At 53.7% G+C, this 24350-nt stretch overlaps 1 protein-coding gene across 4 annotated transcripts in view; it reads right to left on the bottom strand.

Annotated features, from left to right (window-relative positions):
• The window catches only part of RUNX3 (RUNX family transcription factor 3), a 66534-nt gene that overhangs the window by 5868 nt on the left and 36316 nt on the right, over positions 1–24350 (bottom strand). For 3 of the 4 annotated variants that reach the window (XM_045377867.3, XM_005544409.5, XM_074016576.1), the window contains 3 exons: positions 22942–23098; positions 14554–14658; positions 1777–1935 (listed from right to left, as the gene is read on the bottom strand). In XM_045377867.3, the coding sequence (XP_045233802.2) occupies positions 1777–1935; positions 14554–14658; positions 22942–23098 (421 nt within the window). The remainder of the gene's footprint in view (positions 1–1776; positions 1936–14553; positions 14659–22941; positions 23099–24350) is intronic. The other variant, XM_065527556.2, reaches the window with a different exon arrangement.

The raw sequence follows: 24350 nt of genomic DNA, 5'->3' as shown, positions 1-24350 counted from the left end.
GGACGGGGCCAGGCCTCAGGAAGAAGCAGGCAGAGCAGCAGAAGTCAGCCACTGCCCCACACAGGCTGGGGCTCCTTTCCTCCCAACCCAGGGTGGAAGCAGCAGCTGTGCCTGCTGTGGCGCCAGGCACTGATTCCCAAGCTGTGCCCACCCAGCGGTGGATGGGCAGATGTGGGCTCTCCTTCCATGGGGGCTGGTGGACAGGAAGCCACTGTTCACCCCACCTCCTGGATTCTGGCTCCCCCGCTGGGCCCTGATCCCCTGGTCTGGCTCTGTCCATGGCGGGGAAAGGTTGGCTCTCAGGCTACCACACCTCGACAGATGCTGGCCTGTGGGCAGCAGGAGCAGGGGCAGCTATGGGGCAGGGGTGGGCGTGAGCACAGCGTACAGGGCTCCTTCCGATGCCTCTTAAGAACAGACCTCCAACTCATGGGCTCAAGAGCTGAGAGTCTCAAACGCACTAGTTCCTGGGCTCAGAGAGGCTGGGCCTGGGGCTTCTGCCCACCTTGGTGTCTCAGCTGGACCAAGGCCGGAAGTCCTGAGCTCAGGCCAGAAGGGGAGGGGTCCTCTCTTCACACTGAGGGCCTGCATCAAGCCCCCGGCTGCTGCACTATGCCTGGAACAATGTCAGTAGAGGGACCCAGTTGGCCCCCACCTCAGTGTGGCACTGGAGAAGGGGGTGGGGCAGGCAGACCGGTTGGCAGCCCTTTTCCAGGCCCCCTTGTCTGTCCCCTCAGAGGTACAGAAAGTTTTTGGGAACAGGTACTGTGGAGACTCTGGACCTGGTCACAGATGGGCTGTGTGACCCGAGGGTGGCTCTGAACCTCTTAGGCTTCTCAATTCATTCATCTGCCACGGGGTTCTAACCAGGCCCGGGGGAACTGAGAAAGAATGGGCACAGCCAGTGATGGCAGCCAGCCGCCTGCCTCCGTCCACCAGGCCACCAAGCACCCTTGGCACCCCACCTAGCCCGAGGGCCGGTTGTGCACGCAGCCTCCCGTGTCCCCAGCTCACTGACTGAGAGAACAGAGGAGAGATGCAGCCAGCAGCCATTTAACGAGTGCCTACTATACGCGCCAGGCACCTCGGTAACTCCAGCAGACCCGCCTGAGGAGTGGCTGCAGCTGTGCTTGCTGTATCTGTCTAGGCAGTGGAGATGGAGACCCCGGCTGTGTCTTCCCTTCCACCTCAGCTCCTCCTGTTTGGGAGGAAGCGCTGGGCAGGGCGGGAGACCTTTCCCAGGAATGCTATGTGCCTCTCTAGGTTGGAATGTCACTTAACAGTGTGCAAAGTTTGTGTGAGTGCAGTAATGTCATTTGAATGCCATCCCAGCCCTGGGCAGAGGCATCCGCCACCAATCCACTTTCGGATGAAAAATCGGAGGCTGTGGGACAGGGGTGGGGAAACTGTACACGGCAGCAGCGAGTCTGTCACGGCTCCTTGGACAAGTCATGCCCCAATTTTAATAGGGGCACTATGGGGTTAACCCCATTTCCCCAGGCGCAGTGAACTCCTAGTATGCAGATTCCTGGGGCCAGGCACCGGGCGTGTGCCAGTAACGTCAGTAAGTGTTTGCTGAGTCAATGAATGACGGCCAACACACAGCAAGCCCAGAGGAACTGTCTGCAGGTGCCAATAAGCACCAGCAGCTCCTCCACAAAACAAGGGGGTGCAGTGACTGATCCTCAGACAGGCTTTTGGTCTGGGGCAGATTGGACCACATCCAGGACCTCCACCCCCACCTCGCCCCGCTGCAGCCCTCCCTCCGTGCCGTACCTTGGATTGGGGTCTGCGGCTGGCTGCTGAAGTGGCTTGTGGTGCTGAGTGAGCCTCGGGGGCTGGGCGTGCTCGGTGTCACCCGCATGCGCAGCCGTTCCAGTTCCCCAAAGCGTTCAGGGAACGGCTTGGTCTGGTCCTCCAGCTTCTGCCGGTGCCCTGCAGAGCACAGGGAGCCCATCAGCTGTTGCTTCCTGAGTCTCAGTGGAGACAGAAATGCCTCACTCTGCTGGGAAGTTCTTCCTGAGGTCTGACCTTAGCTCTCTGCTGGGAGAACCCTGAGGTCACCACCGGCCTCTTTCCAGAGGTTTTCAAACGCCTTTCTGAACAGAGAATGGTTGTTATGTCCTGCCCCACATATCTAAACCTCTACAATACCCGGTGACCTAAACCTCTACAATACACTGTGATCTAAACCTCTACAACACCCGGTGACCTAAACCTCAACAACACACGGTGATCTAAACCTCTACAACACCCGGTGACCTAAACCTCTACAACACCCGGTGACCTAAACCTCAACAACACACGGTGACCTAAACCTCAACACACTGTGATCTAAACCTCTACAACACACTGTGATCCAAACCTCTACAACACCCGGTGATCTAAACCTCAACAACACCCAGTGATCTAAACCTCTACAACACCCAGTGATCTAAACCTCTACAACACCCGGTGATCTAAACCTCTACAACACCCGGTGATCTAAACCTCTACAACACCCGGTGATCTAAACCTCTACAACACGCAGTGATCTAAACTTCTACAACACACGGTGATCTAAACCTTTACAACACCCGGTGACCTAAACCTCAACAACACCCGGTGACCTAAACCTCTCCAACACCCGGTGACCTAAACCTCAACAACACACGGTGACCTAAACCTCAACACACTGTGATCTAAACCTCTACAACACACGGTGACCTAAACCTCAACAACACACGGTGACCTAAACCTCTACAACACCCGGTGACCTAAACCTCTACAATACACTGTGATCTAAACCTCTACAACACACAGTGATCTAAACCTCTACAACACACAGTGATCTAAACCTCTACAACACGCAGTGATCTAAACCTCTACAACACCCGGTGACCTAAACCTCAACGACACACGGTGATCTAAACCTCAACAACACACTGTGATCTAAACTAAACCTCAACAACACACTGTGATCTAAACCTCTACAACACCCGGTGACCTAAACCTCAACAACACACTGTGATCTAAACTTCTACAACACCCGGTGACCTAAACCTCTACAACACGCAGTGATCTAAACTTCTACAACACACGGTGATCTAAACCTCTACAACACCCAGTGATCTATACCTCTACAACACACGGTGATCTAAACCTCTACAACACACGGTGCTCTAAACCTCTACAACACGCGGTGATCTAAACCTCTACAACACATGGTGATCTAAACCTCTACAACACACTGTGATCCAAACCTCTACAACACCCGGTGATCTAAACCTCAACAACACCCAGTGATCTAAACCTCTACAACACCCGTTGATCTAAACCTCTACAACACCCGGTGCTCTAAACCTCTACAACACCCAGTGATCTAAACCTCTACAATACCCGGTGATCTAAACCTCTACAACACCCGGTGATCTAAACCTCTACAACACCCGGTGCTCTAAACCTCTACAACACGCGGTGATCTAAACCTCTACAACACATGGTGATCTAAACCTCTACAACACACTGTGATCTAAACCTCTACAACAACTGTGATCTAAACCTCAACAACACCCGGTGATCTAAACCTCAACAACACCCGTTGATCTAAACCTCTACAACACCCGGTGATCTAAACCTCTACAACACCCGGTGATCTAAACCTCAACAACACCCGGTGATCTAAACCTCAACAACACCCAGTGATCTAAACCTCTACAACACGCAGTGATCTAAACCTCTACAACACACTGTGATCTAAACCTCTACAACAACTGTGATCTAAACCTCAACAACACCCGGTGATCTAAACCTCAACAACACCCAGTAATCTAAACCTCTACAACACCCGGTGATCTAAACCTCTACAACACCCAGTGATCTAAACCCCTACAACACGCGGTGATCTAAACCTCTACAACACCCGGTGATCTAAACCTCTACAACACACTGTTTAGCAGAGGAGGAAACTGAGGGCCAGGTATAGTGGCTCACGCCTATAATTCCAGCACTTCAGGAGATTGAGGTGGGAGGATCAGTTGAACCCTGGAGTTCGAGATCAGCCTGGGCAACTATTGAGACCCCTGTCTGTATAAAAATTTGAAAAAAAAACAACTTAGCCAGGTGGGGTGGCACAAGCCTGTAGCCCCAGCTACTGGGAAGACTGAGGCAGGAGGATCATTTGAGCCCAGGAGGTGGAGGCTGCAGTGAGCTGATTGTACCACTGCATTCCAGTCTAGGCAACAGAACGAGGGCCCTAGATCTAAAAAAGGAAACTGAGGCAACACACATGAGACAGTGGCTCATGCCCCCAAGGGAGGCAGGGAGAGAACCCAGGAGCACTGCCCACCTCTGCCTCCCAGCATCCCAGCCTGCCTTGCACACTGTCTCCCATGTCTACAAGAACAATGGGAGGTGGCCCCAGGATGGGACTGCAGGCTTTTCCAGCCCTAAGTCACTCAGGGATCCCCAGAACATGCCTTCTCTCTGGGCTTCCGGCAGGAAAAAACTCCACCAGGATGCTGGCCAGAGGTGTAGGGGGCTTGCATGAGGGACTAGACGGCCATCTGTGCCTGGAAGCTGGGGTCAGGGACGAGATGTCACACCTGGAGAAAACTGCCAGCATTTCCCACTCCCTATCTGCCAGAGCCCACACAGGAAGAATCCCAGTCTCACATCCGAGGGCTCAGAGGTGCTGGGAGGGTCAAGGTGGCCAGGCCCCCACCCTCCTGCAGCCTGCTGAGGCCGAGGGACACTTCTGGAGTGACGTCAAGCTTGCAGGGACCTCCCCTGCCACACACACTTTTTTAATTACTAATTTTACATTTCACAAGCAACATACGAATATTTACAAAAATAAAAGCATTACAGATAAGGCTGTTTCCACCCCTCTAAGCTCCTCTCCAGAGTCCCCACTGTGACCAGTTTCTTTCCAGACATTTTTCATCTTCCAGGAATGGAAAACGCAGAGTAAGTTTCTCATGGAACTCCCTTGAACGGTCTCAGCCTGGGCATGTCATTCTGTAACTTGCTTTTTTAGTAGCACACCTTGGAGCTCAAACTCAGTATCTGCAAAATGGCGAGGATGACGCTGCTATCCCTCCTTCCTGCTGGCCACTGGAGGTACAGTTCACTCCGCTGTCCCCTCCACTCACACTTCAGTTCTTCCCAAGCTTCCCCTTTAGTTCCCTTACACACCATGCTCCCCGGAACGTCCCTGTTCACACCCCCCAAGTGGCTGCGGCTTCTCCAGGGCTGACCTGAGGAAAGGACCGCTCCCTTGGAGGACTGTGCACTCCAGGGTTCGGCTGATCAACCCTAACATGGTCACAACCATTCTGCCTCACATGACTTGGAGGGAGGCTGCCAGGCAGGCAGGGTGGCCAGGCCCTCTTTTACAAGTAAGAGAACTGCAACTGCAGAGAAGCGAGGAAGCTTGTCGGAGGTCACACGTGGAGCAGAGGGTGGGATTTCCTGGACCTGGGACCCTTTAGAAAAGAAGGTGTGGGCCGGGCATGGTGGCTACATCTGTAATCCCAGCACTTTGGGAAGCCGAGGCGGGCGGATCACCTGAGTGAGGTCAGGAGTTTGAAACTAGCCTGGCCAGCATGGTGAAACCCCATCTCTACTAAAAAAAAGTACAAAAATTAGCTGGGCATGGTGGTGGGCACCTGTGATCCCGGCTACTCGGGAGGCTGAGGCAGGAGAATCGCTTGAACTCGGGAGGCGGAGGTTGCAGTGAGCCAAGATTGCACCACTGCACTCCAGCCTGGGTGACAGAGCAAGATTCCATCTCAAAAAAAAAAAAAAAGATGTGGAAGGGGCTGAGGAGGAAGAGAAGGTTTGCCTAAGGCCTTGGGTCTAGAGGAATGTGTGCATTTTCTAGATTGGCAGAGGGAGAAGAGGCAAGATGTAGATGGGAGGTAAAACAGAACTCACTGTGCTTCCCGGGGCCTGGACATGTGATTCCTGGGGATTCGAAAAGTGGGAAAAGACTGTCAACCACTGTAGGGCATGAGGGGACAGAGCCTGAGGCCTTGTGTGGGCCTGATTTCTGATTTTCAGAATGGGAATGCAATGGATTCTGGTACTTGTAGGCCCCCAAGCTCCCTACACATCCGTGTTGGAAGCTTGAACGGGCATCTGGGAGCCTCAGAAAGAAAGCAGGGGGCCTGGGAGCCACAGGGGCTCAGCCAGTCACCAAGAACAGGGAGCCCCACCTTCTCCTCCAATGAGGCCCCAGACCAGGAATCCATGGGCCACTTGGTGGCAGGAATAAGACCATTTGGTCTCTGGCCAGGCCCCCCACTGCTGCCTCCCGGGACCCTTGGCAACAAAGGGGAAAACATGGCCTGGGGGCGAGTTCAGCCGGGGTCTGCAAACTCAGATGCCCTTGGGGATGGGGCAAGTGGGATGGGTGGGGCCTGGGCGGATGGGGAAGGGGTGCCTTTTGGAAGGCACCTGACTGCTACCCTGAGGAGGGCAGGCCCAGTACAGCCAGAGCTTCCAATTCCAGACCCAGTCTTCAGCCCTAACAGGGCTTGGAGGAAATGTTGTCCTTGCTCCTGAGGCCACTGGAAATGGCAGGGAGATGTGGATGAGCTGGGGGACAAGTGAGCAGAAGAATCTTAACAGGCATGAAGCCCACCATGTGGATGTGGGGACCACAGACTGATCCGACGACAGCCTGAGTGCAAAGGATCTGGGTGTCTTAGTCAGCCACAAGCTTGAAGGGAGCCAACAGGGCTGGTGCAAAACCTCAGGCCTTGTCACTTTCGTCACAGGAGAATAAAGTCCCCTGTTTCTGAGTCACACAGTGTACACAGAGTGTTTACAGTTACTCCCGCGGCCTGGCGGAAGAGGGCGGGGTTCACAGCCAGCCTGGGTTCGAGGACGGGTCCTGCCACTTGTAGTCTGGTGGTCTCACTCAAGTCACACTCCCTTCCCCCACCCCAAGCTGCGGTGTCCCCATCACACTGTCTTTGTGGGTTGAGGTGCTGGCCTAAGGTGTGGACACTTTCTAGCCACGTGGGTCACCACCATCATGACCATCGCTTTTATCTCTGCTCATGCCCAAAGGAAGCAGAACTATCATCTCCATGCTGGAGACTGGGGTGCGGAGGCCAGGATGCCAAAGTCATGTGAGGGACACAGAGCATGAGCAGCAAAGCAGGATTCATACCCGGGTCCCCTGACTCCAAGCCCAGGGCTCTTTTCCTGACACTTTCCCTTTTGTTCCCATTGTTCAGAAGGGGCCACTGAGGCTTCACCATGAGACCGACGCTGAGCGGCTGTTCCAGGACCCAGGCTGTGGGTCAGGTAATCTGACCCCAGAACCCATGCTCCCGCCATATGCTCCCTTGCCCTCCACAGGGCAGACTTCCCGGAGGAGGGGAGTCCAGCAGCACTTCGGAAATTGCTTCCTTGTTACTGTGGAATGCTGGAGCCACTGCCAGGGAGGGGCAGAGGGGAGCCAAGGCGGCCCCACGTGGCCAGGGCGCCAGAGAGTCTCAGAGCCACGGGGCTGGGGCCCTCACACTGGGAAGAGGACAGAAGTTCCTGTGCCTGAGGAAAGAAGATGGCCTTCAGAAAAAGCCTCTTTCATTCAGTTACCCAGAGCGAGAGCTGCGTGGGGAGCTCTGGCCCTAACCCACTCCGTCACTTGGGGCCCAGTCCTGGTACGCCTCAGTTTCCCATCTGTACAGTCTGCCCACTGAGGCCCCTTCCTTTTGAAAGTCACTGATTTAAGGTAGCAAAGATCAGTCGGTGGTCAGAGGGGCTCCAAAAAGAAAAGAAGGCCAGGCTGCTGGCCCCAGGGCCCACCCACTACCACTTCTTCCTGCTGCTGCTGTTCCTAGTATTTCTCGAATAGTCTCTGCCCCCGAGTCTTCAGAGCCTCAGCTCAGGACAGCCTCTGCCAGCAATGCTTTCCTGTCCTGTGAAGCCCAGTCCAGGAGCCCCTCTGCCAGGAAGCCCCCTTTCTCCCACAAGAGAGCCCCCATCGCACCTCTGCAGGCTAGGACTGCCCTTTAAAGCAGTGGCCAGCAGGAGTGGAAGTCATCAAAACGGCAGCAGATGCTCCCTAGGCGCTTCCTCCACTGCAGCGTCTAAGCTGCTGGCACGCACCGTCTTGTTTCGCCTTGCAACATCCTCTTAAGTAACGTCTGCCACCATCCTATCATATGGGTGAAAAAACTGAGGCTCTGGACAGCCAGTGAGCTCAAGGTCATGCAGAAGACACATGGCCACCTGCTCTCCCTAGAGCCTGTGTTTTGACCATCAGGACTCCACAATAGGTGTTAGGGCCCCGTCCAGCCCCAGGGCCCAGAGCCGCCGTCTTCAGGCCCAGGAGAATAAGACTTGGGAGAGGAAGATGAGAAGGTCTCAGTGGACTCCACCAGGGGCCCTTCCCTGCTCTGAAGCTCAGGGTTGAGAGTGCAATTTCCAGTCAAACCCTGCTCTAGCCCACCAAGTCCCTCTCTGCCTCCGGACCACAGTTTCCACATCTGTAAAGTGGTTATCATACTGTCTAACCCCTGAGGGTGCCGACGAGCTGGAGGACAGGCCACATGTTTTTAAAAGCAGAGGATGGAGACAGCTGGGGAAAGCCCCGTGTTGGCCCTCAGGGCCTGTCCTGGCTGCTGTCAGCCTCCAGCTGCTGGGCTCAGATCAGACAGCAACTCCAGCATGGCCTGGATTAGTGCCTACAGCCCTCACTTATGGAGGGCAGATCCCAGCCTGCCCCTCCCAAGGACCCAGCCGCCCCAAGCTCATACCAGGCAGCTCTCACCCACCCGTGGTCATGGTCTTGGGCAAGTCACTCTTGCCCTCTGGGCCTCAGCTGTCTCATCTGCAAAATGCGGATCACACCTTTAACCCCCGAGGGTCAGGAAAGGTTTCAACAATGACACAGCCCGCCAGGCCTTGGCCTTCGAGGAAGGCGTTCTGGGCTCCCATTCTGACTTGGCCATCTGCTTCTAGGCAAACAGCTCCTTTTTGACGCATCTGTGCAGTGGGGGTGACCAACCTCACAGGCATATGATAAAGGCCAAAGAGGGGGCAGGAATGCTGGGCCGCAGCCAGGCTGGGGACTCACCAGGGTCACACAGTGTGGGAGCTAGAGGACCAGGGCTGGATTCTGGGTTGGGGCTCCTTTACCACTGTCCCCAGGGAATAATCCTTCACCACCACCAGCCTGGCCAGCCTGGGGTCCCACCCCCACCAGGTGCCTCTGGGGAAACCAAGAGACCATCAGGGTTACCCCCTGCCTCCATGCAGGCCCAACACAAGCCTCTATGATAGGAGTGGCAACCATTTTAGCAGGCATCCATGATGTGCCAGGCACTGTGCAAGGTGGGCCATGCATTTCGTCTCCAAGGGTCTCATCCCTCTGATAGGCTGTGACTATCACCCCCGTTTTACAGATGGAAAAGTGGAGGCACACAGCCAAGGTCACACGGTGTGTGGCACCCCTGAGATTCAAACCCGGAAAGGCCACACACTCTACGGAGCCCAGCTGCTAAGGTCATCGCTTCCCAAGACCTCCACGAGAGAAGAGCTGGGTCACCTGGCTGTAAGGTCCGACAGGCAAGAGGCCAGCTCAGTGTTCAGCCTCTTGGGAGAAGCAGAGTCGGGCAGGGCCACAGGAACAGCATCGTCGGCTGGGGACAGTGTGGGCTCCAATGACCAGGCCCTTCACCCATCTGAAGCCACTTGGCAGCCTTCTTGGCTGCCTGGTGCGGCTGTGACCCAGACACAGCAGCCACTGTCTGCCCAGCAGCAGGGTGGGGCGCCGGGCCCGAGGCCGGCTCTGCGGCCTGTCAGGAGATTTACACCCGACTCTTAACAGCCTCGCGGAATCGCAGGCGGGTGCCGGGCCTGGGGTGGTCTGCTGTGAATCGGCCCCCTGTGAGCAGATGAAAGCCGGGTCGGTGGCTGGGCAGGGAAACGGGCTGGCCGGGGGCCAGCGGGCAGGGAGGCCAGCGGTTCCCTCCCGGGGCTGCAAGTGGGGCTTCCAGCGGCCTGGGGTTGATTAGGAGAATCCGGGAGGTCTGTGGTTAACCCCTTCCCTCCTGCTGGGCAGACTCCCCTCCCCTGCTCCTGGCCCAGCGGACACTCCTGGAGGTTGTGGGGGTCTTGGGAGCCAGGGACCTGGAGCAGTTGCCTCTCCTCGGCCCAGGAAGAAACTGCAGAAATTCTTAAGGCCCTCAAAGGCCCAACTGTGGGCTTAGGGTCACTCCTCCTGCCCACGCCAAGCCCTCGGCAGCCACTCTGCTGGCTGCCCACCTCAGGCCCCTGGAGGCCACCTTTGAAGGTCACCTCTTCAGGCGGCCTCCCCACCCCACCCCTTGTCCCATCCCTTGCACCCTCCACTCCTTCTCCCAGCTTTGTTTTTCTTCATAGGACTTCTCACTACCCGAAATGACATTAATGAATCATTTGCTTATTCATCAGCGATTTATGGAGCGGCTATGAAGGGCTCCTGCCTGCATTCCCGGGGTCTAGCTATACCAAGGCCTGGCAAACCAGAGAAAAGAACTCTGCCCTTGTAGAGCATAAACAATAGAGGGCTGGGCACAGTGGCTCACGCCTGTAATCCCAGCACATTGGAAAGCTGAGGTGGGCGGATCACTTGAGGTCAGGGGTTCAAGACTAGCCTGGCTAACATGGTGAAACCCTGGCTTTATTAAAAATACAAAAATTAGCTGGGCGTGGTGGCGTATGCCTGTAATCCCAGCTACTCGGGAGGCTGAGGCAAGAGAACCTCCTGAACCTGGGAGGTGGAGGTTGCTGTGAGCCGAGATCTTGCCACTGCACTCCAGCCTGGGCAACAGAGCAAGACTCCATCTCAAAAAACAAAACAAAACAAAATGGGAGCAATGAATAACGAAACAAATTATCGAACTAGGTAGCACCTTAGAAGGTGGTAGTGGTAAGTGCTCGGGGTGACCTTAAAGCCAGGAAGGAAAAGGGGAGAGGTGAGGAAGGCTGTGTGTGTGTGCCACTTGAAACAGGGGCGCTGCTGAGAAGTGCACAGGCTTTAGGGTGTGAAGGAGTGGGCCATGCATCTGGGGGTGTCCGGGGAGGAGTGTTCCAGGTGGAAAAAAGAGCAGTGCAAAGGCCTCCGAGGCAGGAGTGTCCTTGGCAAGTTCAAAGACCAGCCAGGAGGCCAGGGTGGCCAGAGCAGGGTGTGGGAGGGAGGGCAGGGGGTAACGGGCACAGGCTAGGTGGGAGTGAGGTCCGTTCCCCCACCGTGGTCCATGCCAGACTTGCCAGGTGTCGCAGCCCCTCCTGCTGGGATCCTGGACCCGGCTCAGCAACCTGCTTCTTAACCAGCCCCCAGTGACTCTGAGGGACACCAGCACTGAGAACCTCAGAAACCAAGGCCACACAGGCAGGAAGCCACCAAGCCAGCCTTCAAACCCAGCTGGCCACCTGGCTGCAGGCCGGGCACGCTCTGCAGGGCACCAGAGGGGAACGACCTGGCCACAGAACCCACAGCCGGCCTCAGGGATCTACAGATTCCCAGTCCTTGGCTTCCAGGACCAGCCCCTACTCCCACTTCACCCCACAGCAGGCTCAGATTTCAGAGGGTCGGAGGTGGCAAAACAGGAAAAAAGCCGAGAAAGGAAGTCCAGGAGCACAAAAGGCCTGTAACAACCCACGAAGGCTGTGGGGCACTTCCTGGGGCCAGGCCATGGTCAACCCAGTCAACCTTCACAGCGACTCCCCGAGGCAGACACCAATACCATGCATTTGACAGCTGAGCGCACTGAGGCGAAAAGGCCCTTCCAAGTGGCCCTCACTTCCCGGAGCCCCCGGTCGGAGCCCCCAGGGTGTGCTGACGGTCACTGTGGGCAAGAGGTTTTACGCCCTGGCCTCTATCTTCTCCTGGGGCTGCCCAGCAGAGCAGTTAATGGGGACTTTGCACAGGGGCTGGCACAAGGGAGGAGGTTGCTCAGTGACCAGGAGCCACCGAGCTGGTCCCTTCACTCTTATAGATGGGGACACTGAGGACCAGAAAGGCCAAGGATTTGTCCAAGGTCAAAGACAAAGGAATGGGGCTGCAACCCAGGGTATGGGGGGCACCTGATATCAGGGCCAGGATATGCCAGGGACTGGAGCAGGCAGGTCCTAAGGATGGGGGACCTAGTAGACTGCCCCCCCGGCACCCCATCTCTGCTCTGTTTTGTAAATAAAACCATTGATCCAGCCCCTGCCGGGGCCCAGAGAGGGAGGCCACCTGTTGCAGGTGGTGCAGCAAGCCTGGCCTCTGATGCCACGGGTCTCCAGACCCAGCCTCTGTCCCTCCCTCTTGTTGCCTCATCCTGAGTCACCCCTCTACCTCTCAGCTCACCCCAGAAAGGGCCATCTCAGGTCTGGGAGACCCAGGCAGGGAAGAGCAGGCAGGGGATTCCGCTGGAATCTCCCACAGGCAGGGCTGAGTCTCCACGCTCATCCAGGGGCCCCAGCAGGGCAGAGTGGGTGGCTCTGGGGTGGGCTGAGCTGAGCATGGAGGGCTGTCAGAGGTGCCAACCTTGCTCGGTCCCTTGGGATCTTCCCACCAAGCCTCAAGACCCCTATCCCGAGCATCTACCAACTGGGTGCTCCCCTCTTTCTGGAGTGGCTCCTGAGTGCCACATCCCCACCCTGAGCCCAACTGTGGCTCCTGCCCATGCTGACCCTGCCACCTCCTTCAATGGAGACTTGATGCCTGCAGTTCTATTACCAAGGCAGCCACCCAGCTGCTGCCCATGGGAGAGCTCACCATTGACTAATGGTGGTGGTAGGAGTGTAGGAAGGGGGCTGGGTACTGAGGACAACAGAACGCTGCGGACCCAGTGACTCATGGGACCCCTCTGTGCTATGGCCATGTGCTGTCCACTCGTCGCCCCGACCTCCAGGCCGGCAGGGTGGGTGGCATCATCACACTTCATGGAGGAGGGAGCTGAGGCCCAGAGAGGTCAGTGACTTGCCCTAGGTCACACTGCAGATAACAGCCCTGGCTAAAGTGACAGATTACCCGCCAACCCCCACCGCTAAGAGATTTCTATAGAGTTAGCCATTGTTTCCTCGCAATAGCATCATGAGGTAGCTGCTTGTGTGAATCTCATTTTTCAGTTCAGGAAACTGAGGCATGGAGATGACTAGCCCAAGGTCCCACAGCCAGGAAGGCTGACTCACAACCTGCTCTCTGCACTATGGTGGTCTACGGCTCACGAGGGCTTCCCAGCCATCACTGCCTTGAGACTCTGGGAGTCACCGATCCAGTTCTCAGATGACAAAACTGAGGCCACAAAGAAGACATGACTTGCCTAGGGTCATGAAGCCCAAGGCCAAGAGCATGGGCTGGTCCATGTCTGATCTCAGCAGGAAGGAACCGGCAGGAGTGTGGTCAGAGCAAGTGCTGGCTGGGAGCTGACCGTGCAGGCCTGAGGATGTGTGCAGGGGCTCAGGGCTGGCAGAGGTGACCCTGAGAGCCCTGGAGAGAGACTCTTCCAGGTCTGCTGGGCTCAGCTCCAAGCCTTTCCCAAGTGGCCAGATGCTGGGATGGGCCCAGGAATTGGATGATGGGGTGCCAGGCCCAGCTGACTCCCAAGAAGGGAGCGGCCAGCCCAGGGCGAGGCCTCCTGCCCCAGGCCTGCTCAGCCTAGAATCTTGTGTCTGGGAAGACTGAAGCCTGGCGCGCTTCCCTGCACCTTGCACAGCATTAGGTCCTATTCAGGTACCCAACTCCCTCAGGCCTGGATTCTCTCCTCATTAGAACTTGGGTGACCCCTCTGGCTCTGCTGTCCCAAAGATCCCATTCAATAGTGACTTCTAAACTGCAAAGGGTCACATTTCTGAGAAAGAGAGGGGCAGGCCAACCCTCAGTGCACCAAGCTGAAAAATGCCTCGGGGAGGTGGATGGAGCTCAGGAAGCTGGCTGGCTCTGTTTCATTCATTCACTCATTCGTTCTGCGGACACAGAGCCTCGGCCTACCCTCCCACTTCCCCAGCCTTAATCTGACCTTCAGCAAGCAGAGAGAATTAAACACAAACTTGCTTTGATGGACCAGAATTCCCTGCTCATAGGGTCCGGGTGCCAGGGCTCTGGGTGACCTGAGCGAGTCACACGCTAAGATTCAAAGACCCAGTTTCCAAGGAAGAGACCTGGCCTCACATCCAGGGCAGCCCCTGACTTTTGATCACTCCTGCCCTCCACCCATCTCTCAGCCACCGGCAGAGAAGCTGGGGGCACAGTAAAGCAAGTCTGGCCCAAGCTCCATCCAGAAACACACAAGCACCCCACAAATGCCACATCTGAAAGCTTTCTCCATCCTTTTCCTTTCCTGGACTCCCTCAGCAGTCTCCACGGACAGTCATCTCCACTCCCGGCCTCCTCGCTGGCCTCCCACAGACTCATGCTAAGCCCAGATGGTTTAGGGGTTTGCCAGCAGGCACGCAGTGTGTGGGGGCACAGAGCCAAGGACTGCAAACCCCCAGGAGGGCTCCATCTGTCTGACCCAGCTGCCGTCCTTCCCGCACTGGACCCTCCTCCCCCATGCAGGGGCTCAGGGGCTCGGTGGCACTTACGTCTGGGCTCCCGGGGTCCGTCCACGGTCACCTTGATGGCTCGGTGGTAGGTGGCCACTTGGGTGGGGTTGGTGAACACAGTGATGGTCAGGGTGAAACTCTTCCCTGGGGAGAGTGGGGGATAGAGGCAGGCAGTTGGCACCTGGAGCTTCCACAATACCCTGCTCTCCCACCTGTACCTACTCCTGGAAGGCCCTAACTTTCAAGAAGGGGCACTCTGTCCTCTTTCAACCTGGGCAAAAGATAGGGCTCTGGGTGAAGCTCAAGCTGCTGGGCTTGGCATTCAAGGCCTGGGGGGTCTGATGCCAACTTTGTCACCTCCCTGCCCCATGCCGTGGCCACCCTGGCTTATGTTCCCCGCTTCTTGGCCTTTCTGCTGTCTCTTCTATTCAGAAACCCACAGGATTTTACGGCGGGGAGCAGGATGGGTATATTCTATTTTCTGAAAGTAATTGGTGATCTTTGTAGAAAAATTCAAGAACATAGAAAATACAAACAAAGAAGAAAAGATCCTCCCACGGTTCCACTAGCTGGAGATTGACACCGTTACCATTCGGCGTTTTCCCTTCCAGCTCTTTTTGTATGGGTTTGTATATTTACACAGTTGCAGTGCTACTAAAATACAGATTTTCATGCTTTTTTTTTTCATTTAACATCACATCAGAAGTACTTTCCCACGTCATTAAAACTCCATAAACTTCATTTTTAATGGCTGCGAAATATTTCAACTCAAGGAAGCCTCATCTTTTATTTATCTACCTCCTTACTCTCGGGTATTTACATCGTTGCTAATTTCTTATTGATGTGTGCAGCTGGAGCTGAAAAAGGACTGATTTGGGAGCTGCAGACATTTCTTCTGTAGACACAACTGTTATTTCCAGAATGTTGTTCTATTTTTAGATAGACATTTGGCTCCAAAGTCTCCATTCAAAATTCCTGAGAGGGGAAAAAACTTTTAAAATACTGTTTTGTTTTTTTTTTTACCATTTAAAATAAAATGAAAGTGACCTTCTGTTTATAAAAATCTTTGTCTGCATCTCTGCTTATTTCCTTAGAATAGATTCCAAGAAGCGGTGAGTGATTTCACGGCAGCAGAGGGTTGGGACATATTACGGGCCCTGATCCCTCTTGGAGGGAGATGACTCTCTGGAGAGATTTAGTCGTCACCCTCGCGTGTGAGGCTGCGTCACACCCCAGGGACGTGTCTATCAAGATGGAAGATCTTTTACACTCTCTTGATTTTGTTTGGCTTTTTTTCTACTACTAGTGAGACTGAAACTTTTTATATGATTATTATCCATCATAATCCAACACGTATTATTGCTTCATGTTCTTTTAGTTTCCTGTGAAGGTTTTAGTGCCTTTTAAAAATCGCTATATATTAAGCTTGTTAATACTTTCCATGCTATATTTGTGGCCATCAGTTTCCCGGGGGCACCGGCCTGCACAGTTTGCCTTCGCACGCCGGGCAGTTTTTCATTTTCACTTCTATTTCTTGTTCTTCTGTCATTTTATGTTTAGACAGGTTTCTCCGTGTAGAAAGCAGTTTATGAAGATTTACTTTCAACAGTCTTCTCTCTACTTTCTACAGTGAATTCTCTGACGTGTCTGGGAGCTTACGGGTCTGGGTAAAAGTCCTCCTCTCACCCTATTCTCTATTATGATCCACAGCCTCATGCTCTGTGAGATTGGTGGCAGGGAGATTTATCCCCCATCCCTGCCTCTGGATCCCAAGTACAGGTCTGGGAACTCCCTGTGGGTAGGGGCCAATGGTCTCACACTCTCACCTGTACCCCAGGGCTGGCACTGGATGGTCACCGAGGGAGGCTGCCCAAGCGCATCCCTCTGGTGTCCCCCTGACAAGCCTCCAAGGTAAGCAGGTAGGTTTCAACATCCCCATGTTGCAGGTGGGAGATGAAGCTCAGGGTGGAGACCAGTATCTCACAGTTCTCTTTGCATGGCCGGGTACTTGTTGGTCAACTGATCAAGTGAAAAGCCTAGACCCAGAGGCAGGAGAATCCAGAACAAAATTAAACCAGCCAGGTTGCCAGGAGCCATGCCACAGGACTCAAGGCCCTCTGAGACACCAGGGGGAATTTAAAGCTCAAGACCCACTGAGGTGTGACTCTAACTGGGAAACGAGGGGTTCTCTGGAAGCCTTTTCCTAAGGCAGCCGGCTGAGGCAGGGATGGAAATTCTGACTGCACTTGCCCCCGGAGCCCCAGGTCAGAACAGACCTGGTCTCCCACTCTCAGGTCACAGGGCCGCTTTGCATGATTTCTGGAAGCAGAAAGTGTAGATGGTCTAGGGAAGTGCCAGGCAGACGCCTCGGGCTCCCTGCCCGACCACCCGCTACTGCCTTTCCTCACTCTGAGGTCATTTCTCTCCTGGACCCCTTCCTCCTGTAACCAGCCCAGCACTCTCCTGGGGTCCCTGAGCCTCTGACCCTGCCAGCATTGTCCAGCACCTTCTTGGTTATGATGGGGAGTTTAGGCAGACAGCCCAGAGCCCTGGGGGCCAGACTCTGTCCCGGAGGACTAATGGGCCCCAGTGCCCTGTCACAGGGCCTTGGGCCCACAGCAGCATTTGAAAGTTTACTAAAATGCTCCTTCAGGTCACCCACCTTCTCAGTCAGGCCTTCCCTGGTCACTTTATCTACTTTATCTGAAGTAGGCATTTTTAATTTTAATTTATTTTTTTGAGACAAGGTCTTGCTATGTCACCCAGGTTGGAGTGCAGTGGCACGATCATAGCTCACTGCAGCCTGGACCTCCCTGGCTCGTGATCCTCCTGTCTCAGCCTCCTGAGTAGCTGGGACAACAGGTGAGCGCCACCACGCATGGCTAATTTTTTTTTCCTTCCCTCCCTCCCTCCCTCCCTCCCTCCTTTCCTTCCTTCCTTCCTTCCCTCCCTCCCTCCCTCCCCCGCCCCCTTCTTTCTTTTTCTTTTTTCTGTTTTTTTTTCAAGCTTTTACTATGTGCCCAGGCTGGTCTTGAACTCCTGGGCTCAAGTGATCCTCCCGCCTTGGCCTCCCAAAGCTTTGGGATTACAGGTGTAAGCCACTACGCCTAGAAGGCGTTTTTAACTTGGCTCCATAGAATTGAACGAGCCTGAAAACTGGGATAGGAAAAAATTACAACTGTATTGTCCCTAACCTCTAACTGAAATTTAGCATCACTCTCAAGCATGAGCGTAGGCAACAAACCACAGAGGTATTATCAGCCGTACCTGTGACCTTGTCACCAACAGACGTCACAGATACTTACATATCACATTACAGTTGCTGCAGATTTCTCTAAATATTTTTTATGCTCGTCACAACTTCAAAATTATGGTCGTCATTAGACCCAATGCTAGATCTTATTTAATACACTGAACAAAACAGTACATTTACCACAATTTTTAAAGTATTTTGCTATGTTTTAATAGAATTGGTTTCCATTGTAATACTGTGCATTTGATTTTACACCTTAAAAAAATCATTATTCTGAGAAAGGTGTATGGGCTTCACCAGATATCAGAAGGGCCCATAGGAAAACAAAAACAAAAACAAAGGGCTAAGCAGCTCAACCTGAAGTACCACAGGCCCTCCTACTCCCTTTCTCTATTCCCTCCACCTGCTGGAATTTTTTCACAATGTGTATGCTTTTAATAATCCATCTACTCATTTTGTCTCCTTCTACTAGATTATAAGCTCCCCAAGGGCCCCAGTTTCTGTCTTGTTCATGCGGTGTCTCCAGCCCCTAGGACAGCATCTAGCACATAGTAGGTGCTCAACAACATTTGTTAAATAAATTAAAGGCGGAGATAATGGCTCCCATTTTGCAGATGAGGACACTGAGGCTCAGAGAGGAGCAGTGAGTTGAGCAGGTCACACAGTATCCAGGCAGGACTCAGAAAAGTCAGAATGTGCCGGAGCCTGCCCCTCCACACAGGTACTAAGAGAAGTGAGAAGCCCCCACTCCCACCAGGTAGCAAACCACATGCCACCCCTGAGGTCACCAGCACACCTCAGCCACTTCCACCAGCTTCTGAACCTGTCACCACCTCTGCCCAAGTACAAAGGAGAGGAGTGTGGGGCCTAAGAGGAGGAGTGAGAGGGAGGGGCAGGCGTTGGGACCTCAGGAGACAGGGAGCCTAGGGAGCAGGGGTGGGAGAAAGCTGTCGCCCTGAGTGCCTCTCAGCTCCCCTGGCCCTGCCCAGCTCTCTCTCTGCCCGGCAGCGGCAAACCCATCCATCCCTCTCTCTCAGCGTCTAGATATAACTCCGTGCAGGAGCCCTGGGCAAACCTGCAATCTGTCAGGAGCCCAGGAAGTGTAAATCCAGGCTCTCTGAAGGCTGGCCCTGGTTGCAAGGGAGAAGTCTCGGTCTCGGAAATGGGTTTCCTTTAGGGCTCCAGAAACTCCTCCAGCACCCACCATGAACGAACCAGGGTGGCAGCGTGGCCTCAGGCAAGTCCTTGAGCCTCTCTGCCTGGGTTCCTATGTGTAGAAGGTCCCCGGCCCACCCACAGGAGCTGCATGGGCGGGGGAGGGGACGGGTCTGTCTCAGGGGACCTTGGGGTTTTCTCAACCTCAGCCAAGAAGCCATCCATCTCTCCCCCAACCAGTGGTTTCCCTCAGCCTGCACCAGCACACCGCACCCCGAATCTCCGTGGACATACGGTTGCTTTTTAACTAGTTGATCACAGCTCAGGAGACCATGTGCTTTTCATTTTCACCTAGGCCAGTGTCCGCCTGCTAGAGGGGCATTTTAGGGATTTGCAGTGGCGTGTGGTCACCACAGTGCTGGGGTGGCACTGCCAGCGTTAGGGGTGGGGTGTGTGTATGTGGTGGGGTACGCCAGCACCCAGCACTGCCCAGGGTGGTGAAGATTCATTCTTCCTAGGAGGGAAAAACTTGCTTATAAAAGTCCTCTGGCTGGGAGTGGTGGCTCATGCCTGTAATCCCAACACTTTGAGAGGCTGAGGCGGGAGGATCGCTTGAGTCCAGGAGTTCAAGACCAGCCTGAGCAACACAGTGAAGAACACCCCCATCTCTACGAAAAATAATTTTAAAAAATCAGCTGAGCGTGGTGGCGCATGCCCATAGTCCTAGCTATTCAGGTGGGAGGACTGCTTGAGACCAGCAGGTTGAGGCTGCAGTGATCGCACCACTGCACCCCAGCCTGGGTGACAGAGCGAGACCTTGTCCCAGAAAAAAGTAAAAGAAAAAAATTCTCTGAGTCATGAACCTAATTCAGTTTTACATAAAATAAGGGTTTTTTTTTTTTTTTGGTACTTTTAATATCTACTGAATTTTCCAGAAGGAAAGACAGTTCTTTTTTCTTTTTCTTTTTAAATTTTGTTTCGCGTTTTGCCAAAAGTTGTTGACAACTTGAGAAAGTCATGGTATTGGCCAGGCCAGGTTCAGATTGAGTTCTGCCACCCTGCCTGTTCCCTCTGCTGTGGGCTTCTGTGTAGAGGGCATTCGTCCACCTCATGCAGCCCTCTGGCCTCAACATTTACATATTCAAATCAGGGTTTTATTATAAACTACTTTTCCTTTTCTTCTCCATCATAGCTATGGAATAACGTAGTTTACAACTGCATGTAAATAGGGAGGTTACGTTATTTACACATTTCAATGTAGAATAGTAAGGTTTGATACAAAATATATATTGTATAAGATAGACTCCTTGCGTCAGGCAGGGCAGGGACCTCGGCCCTAATCACTGCAGGAGACAGCAGTGACCTGGTTTTCTTCCCTTCCTTTTCTTGGTTCACACCTTCAGCCCTATCGTAAGAGCTCTGTGGTGTTACTGGGTGCATGTCTTTCATGGAAAGCCATCTTCCTGGAATTCAGACAGAATGTAGAACTTGTTTCTGAGGAAACAGGCAGAGGTTTCCACCAGACTTCTCAGTTCTGGCAGAAGTCAGAGAGCCAGGCAAGGGTTCTGGGTCCCAACCCCAGACCTTAAATCCAAAGTGTCCCATCTCCTAAAGTGGCCCAGATTGTCACTGTCAACCGCTGACTGTTCTCTCAGGTGGGAATTTCCCAGTTGGCAGGATGGGCACTGCAGATGTGTGTCTGCATGCCAGCGGACCCGGCACCCTCCTTCCTCCCTGCCAACCGCCTCCACCTCTCCCACTCAGCAGCTCACACCTTCTGGGTTTCCCCCACCCCCGCCCAAACCACACAGTAATCAGAGAATCAGTGGCTGTCACCACTCAAAGGGACCTCAAAGTCCTCCTCCAGTCCCAAGCATTTGAAGTAACAAAATCTCTAACATGTATCCAGCTCTCAGTATGCGCCAGCTGATACACTTGTATCAATTTCTCTAACCTTCCCAAAATCTCATGAGGTAGGTATGATTATCATCCCCATCTCAAAGCTGAGGAAACTGAGGCACAGACTGGTTAAGTCATTTGCCCAACATCATCCAGCAAGTCATTAGCAGAGCTGGGACTCAAATACAGGGTACCCGATACTAGAATGCAGGCTCTCAAAGACCTCGAGCCTCTGAAGGCTGAACGCCTCAGCCACAGTTCCTCAGACATCGGAACTCCTCCTCAGATCACTTCCTGCCTCCCAGGACCACTGAGACTGGTTATGGACCACTGAGAGGAGATGGATGAGAGAATGGTTTATAAACTCAGCCTCTTGCATCTCCCAGAGCCACAATCCCTCCCTCAGCCATTCCTGCTACAAGGGTAAGCTCCCAACCAATGCTTTGGAAACCCGTTTCCCTCCCTGCAGGCCTGGGGAGCGGGGCTCAAAGTCTGTGGGTACGAAAACCACTAAAAAAAATCATTCTCAGTGTGCAGAACGGCCAGACAAGGTCTCGGTAACTCAGAAAATCGTCGTCTCTTCTCTTTATCTCACTTCCCAGGAGAGGGAGTGGGAAGGAAGAATCAAGTTCCTGATGCCTTGTTGGGCTCCCCGATCGACAGCACCTTCTGCCTGCCTCGCAACAGGCAGCAGCTATAGTGCCCCTGACACGCACCTGGGCTAGCAGACCTGGCCACTGCCCCGCAGTCAACAGAGCCGTCAGCCTTGTCTGCCACCGACCAGGGACCAGTGACTCTCCTCTCAGGGCTGGGATTAAGTTGCAAAGGGTTTGAGAGATTGTGGATGACAAAAGGGACTTGGAGACTAATTAGGAGCAGCAATGAAAGCTTAATTCATAAAAGGAAACATTTTCCATCCATCAACCTGCAACCAGTTAAGGGCACCGTTTGAAAGAAATCTGTGCGTGGGGAAGGGAGCCAACAGGAACAGGAAATGTTTGAAAGAATGTAAACTATTTCAGTTTCATAAAAAGTAACAAGTAAACAGTTATTACATGCAAATAATGTCCTGGTTTTAATTAATGCTGAAAAGTCAAAATATGGTTGACATTTGTATGTATACATTGAATGGCTGGAAAGGAAAAAAATGGTGCCCAGCTGCCTATTTCAGAGCGGGACTAGCGGCTCAGAAGGAACTAGAACCTTGAGAAGGTCCTGTTTATTGGTGATGAAAAGCACAGTTCTGCTTCAGCCTGCGTGGAGTTGGGGAGCAGAGGGAACCCGGCTTACTTCTTAACAAAGCTGGAGGCGGGCCTGATGCTTGGGAAGGGCGACTCCCATGTCTCCTGGTCTTAAAGGGCCAGTGGACCCTCAGGCCTGCATTCCACAGGGGCAGGGTTTCTAGGACTTTCCCACCCAGGAGTTAAGTGATGATGGGTTTCAGGTCCCAGAAGCCTCCCATTCAACAGCCCCCCACCCCTGTCCCGCCTTCCTTCTACTGCCCAAGGTCGGTCAGACAGGCAGGGTGGCACACCAGCCTTGACTCTGGGGCAGGAGATGGCAGCCTTCGAGCTGTGCTTTCCAACATCTAGCTGCATTAGCTTCCATTCCAGACCACCTAGGGCTCAAAGGGGCTGGGAAGCTGGGTCTGGGAGACCACAGCTGGAGAGACGGAGCCTGAGGTGTGGGGGAGATTCTGCCCCCTATGGAGAGGGTGGCTGGGGTGCTTGGGCCCCACCGACCAGGCACTTGTCCTGCAACCGCCTTGCTGAAAGACCTATAAGCTCCCTTTTTGCGCCTGCTAATCCACCATTTCGTGCCAGCATTTTTTGTGAGACCAGGTGTGCTCAACCAGGAAAGAGGGGGTGGCATGAACGGTTTCAGGAGTTGGTAAACCCTAGAAACTGGGAGAAAACTGTGTCTTTTTCACGCGAGAGACTATAACTTTCCTCACCCCCTCAAAGCGATCTGTAACGTCCTACAGGATTACAAATTGCTGTTTTTACACAGCTGCGTCTAGGGACCTGTTTTTCGGGATTCTAAGGCCCCTCTTTCAACCTCCTTCCCTGCTGCCTCTGCCATTGCCAATGCTGAACTGGCGAGGCCTCCCTTCCACTTACCTCGCCCACTGCGGCCCACAAAGCGAAGGTCGTTGAACCTGGCCACCTGGTTCTTCATGACGGCCGAGGCGTTGCGCAGCTCAGCGGAGTAGTTCTCGTCATTGCCTGCCATCACGGTCACCACGGTGCCATCTGGCACGTCCCCCAGTGCCACCACCTGAAGACATGGGGCAGGGGGGATGCAGGGGGACAGCTTAGAAAGGAAGAGGGAGCCCAGGGAAAGGAAGGGAGGGGCTGGGCTGGGCAGCTCCCCTAGGTCCCAGGCGCACTGCGTATTTCTCCAATGCAGGGTGGAGAAGAGGCTTAAAAACAATAAAGACCTTCCCTCAAATATCACAAAAACAAGAAGATGGAATCTCAGACTTCCACACCAAAATCCTAGATCAACTGCTTACATAAACCGTGTCCCAAGAAATCATCCTTTCAGTGAAATCTCAGCCAGAGCTGTGAAATCAGCTCAGTCACTATGATGTGGGGTGCAGTTCCCCTGTTGTCTTCGGCTGCAGCGAAAGAGGAATCAACATGCTCCTAGCAACGAAGTCTCCAAGCGAAAAAGAGTATCAACAATAATAACAACAGGGCTGCTACCCCCACTCAATTTATGCAAGAGCTGTTTAGGGCATGAAATTTGGCCCTGAAGTGTGGACGAGGACCAGTTTATTGGCCTTTGCAGAGCCTAAATTCGTTATGCAGAGAAAATGCAGAATGCAAAACTCATTGGTGTTTTGAAAAAGGTCACCCAGAAAACCCCTTTAAAGTGAGAGGGGGTCTTTTGATAATGGAAGGATGCACCTGCTGGGAACTGCAGGATGGGGGTGGCGATGTCCTCCTAAACACCATCTCCCCCAAGTCCCCCACCCCCAGGAGCACGGAGAGGCAAATGCCTTTTGAAAAACAATCAGACTTTAAACACAGCCACAACCATTTAAACGTGGCCGCCGCGTGCAGGGACTGGGGATCCATATGGTAAAAATTTCAAGGAGAAAATGTTTGGGATCTGATTAAAAAGGCCAGATTTCCTGTCAACATCCTGTCTTCTTTTAATTTCAAAGACTCCTTTTAAGCTCCAAGTGACAGTAAAACCTCCGATCTGACGATCTGACGATTAAAGTCACACGGGCCTCCCCCCCTCCCGGGGAGATTTCCCCCACTGGTATTTTAAGATGTCACCCGAGAGACCTCAAAGAGCCACTCATCCTTTTTTTCCAATTTGGAGTCGTCTTAATGGGAGCAGGGACGGCCTCAGCTGCCAGCGGTCGCCGCTTCCAGCCACCTCGGGCAGCACCACCCCCAGCCGCCGGCCCTTCCTGCCCTGCCCTTTTCTCACGGCAGCTGTGAGAGGTTTAGGGGAAAACCGAGGCGTTTTCGTTTCATCTCGCTGCCCCCTTAAAAAAATGAAAATGAAACAG

Source organism: Macaca fascicularis, chromosome 1 (assembly GCF_037993035.2).
Source record: "Macaca fascicularis isolate 582-1 chromosome 1, T2T-MFA8v1.1".
NCBI classification, from domain to species: domain Eukaryota; kingdom Metazoa; phylum Chordata; class Mammalia; order Primates; family Cercopithecidae; genus Macaca; species Macaca fascicularis.
This window is presented reverse-complemented; position numbering and strand designations above follow the sequence as displayed.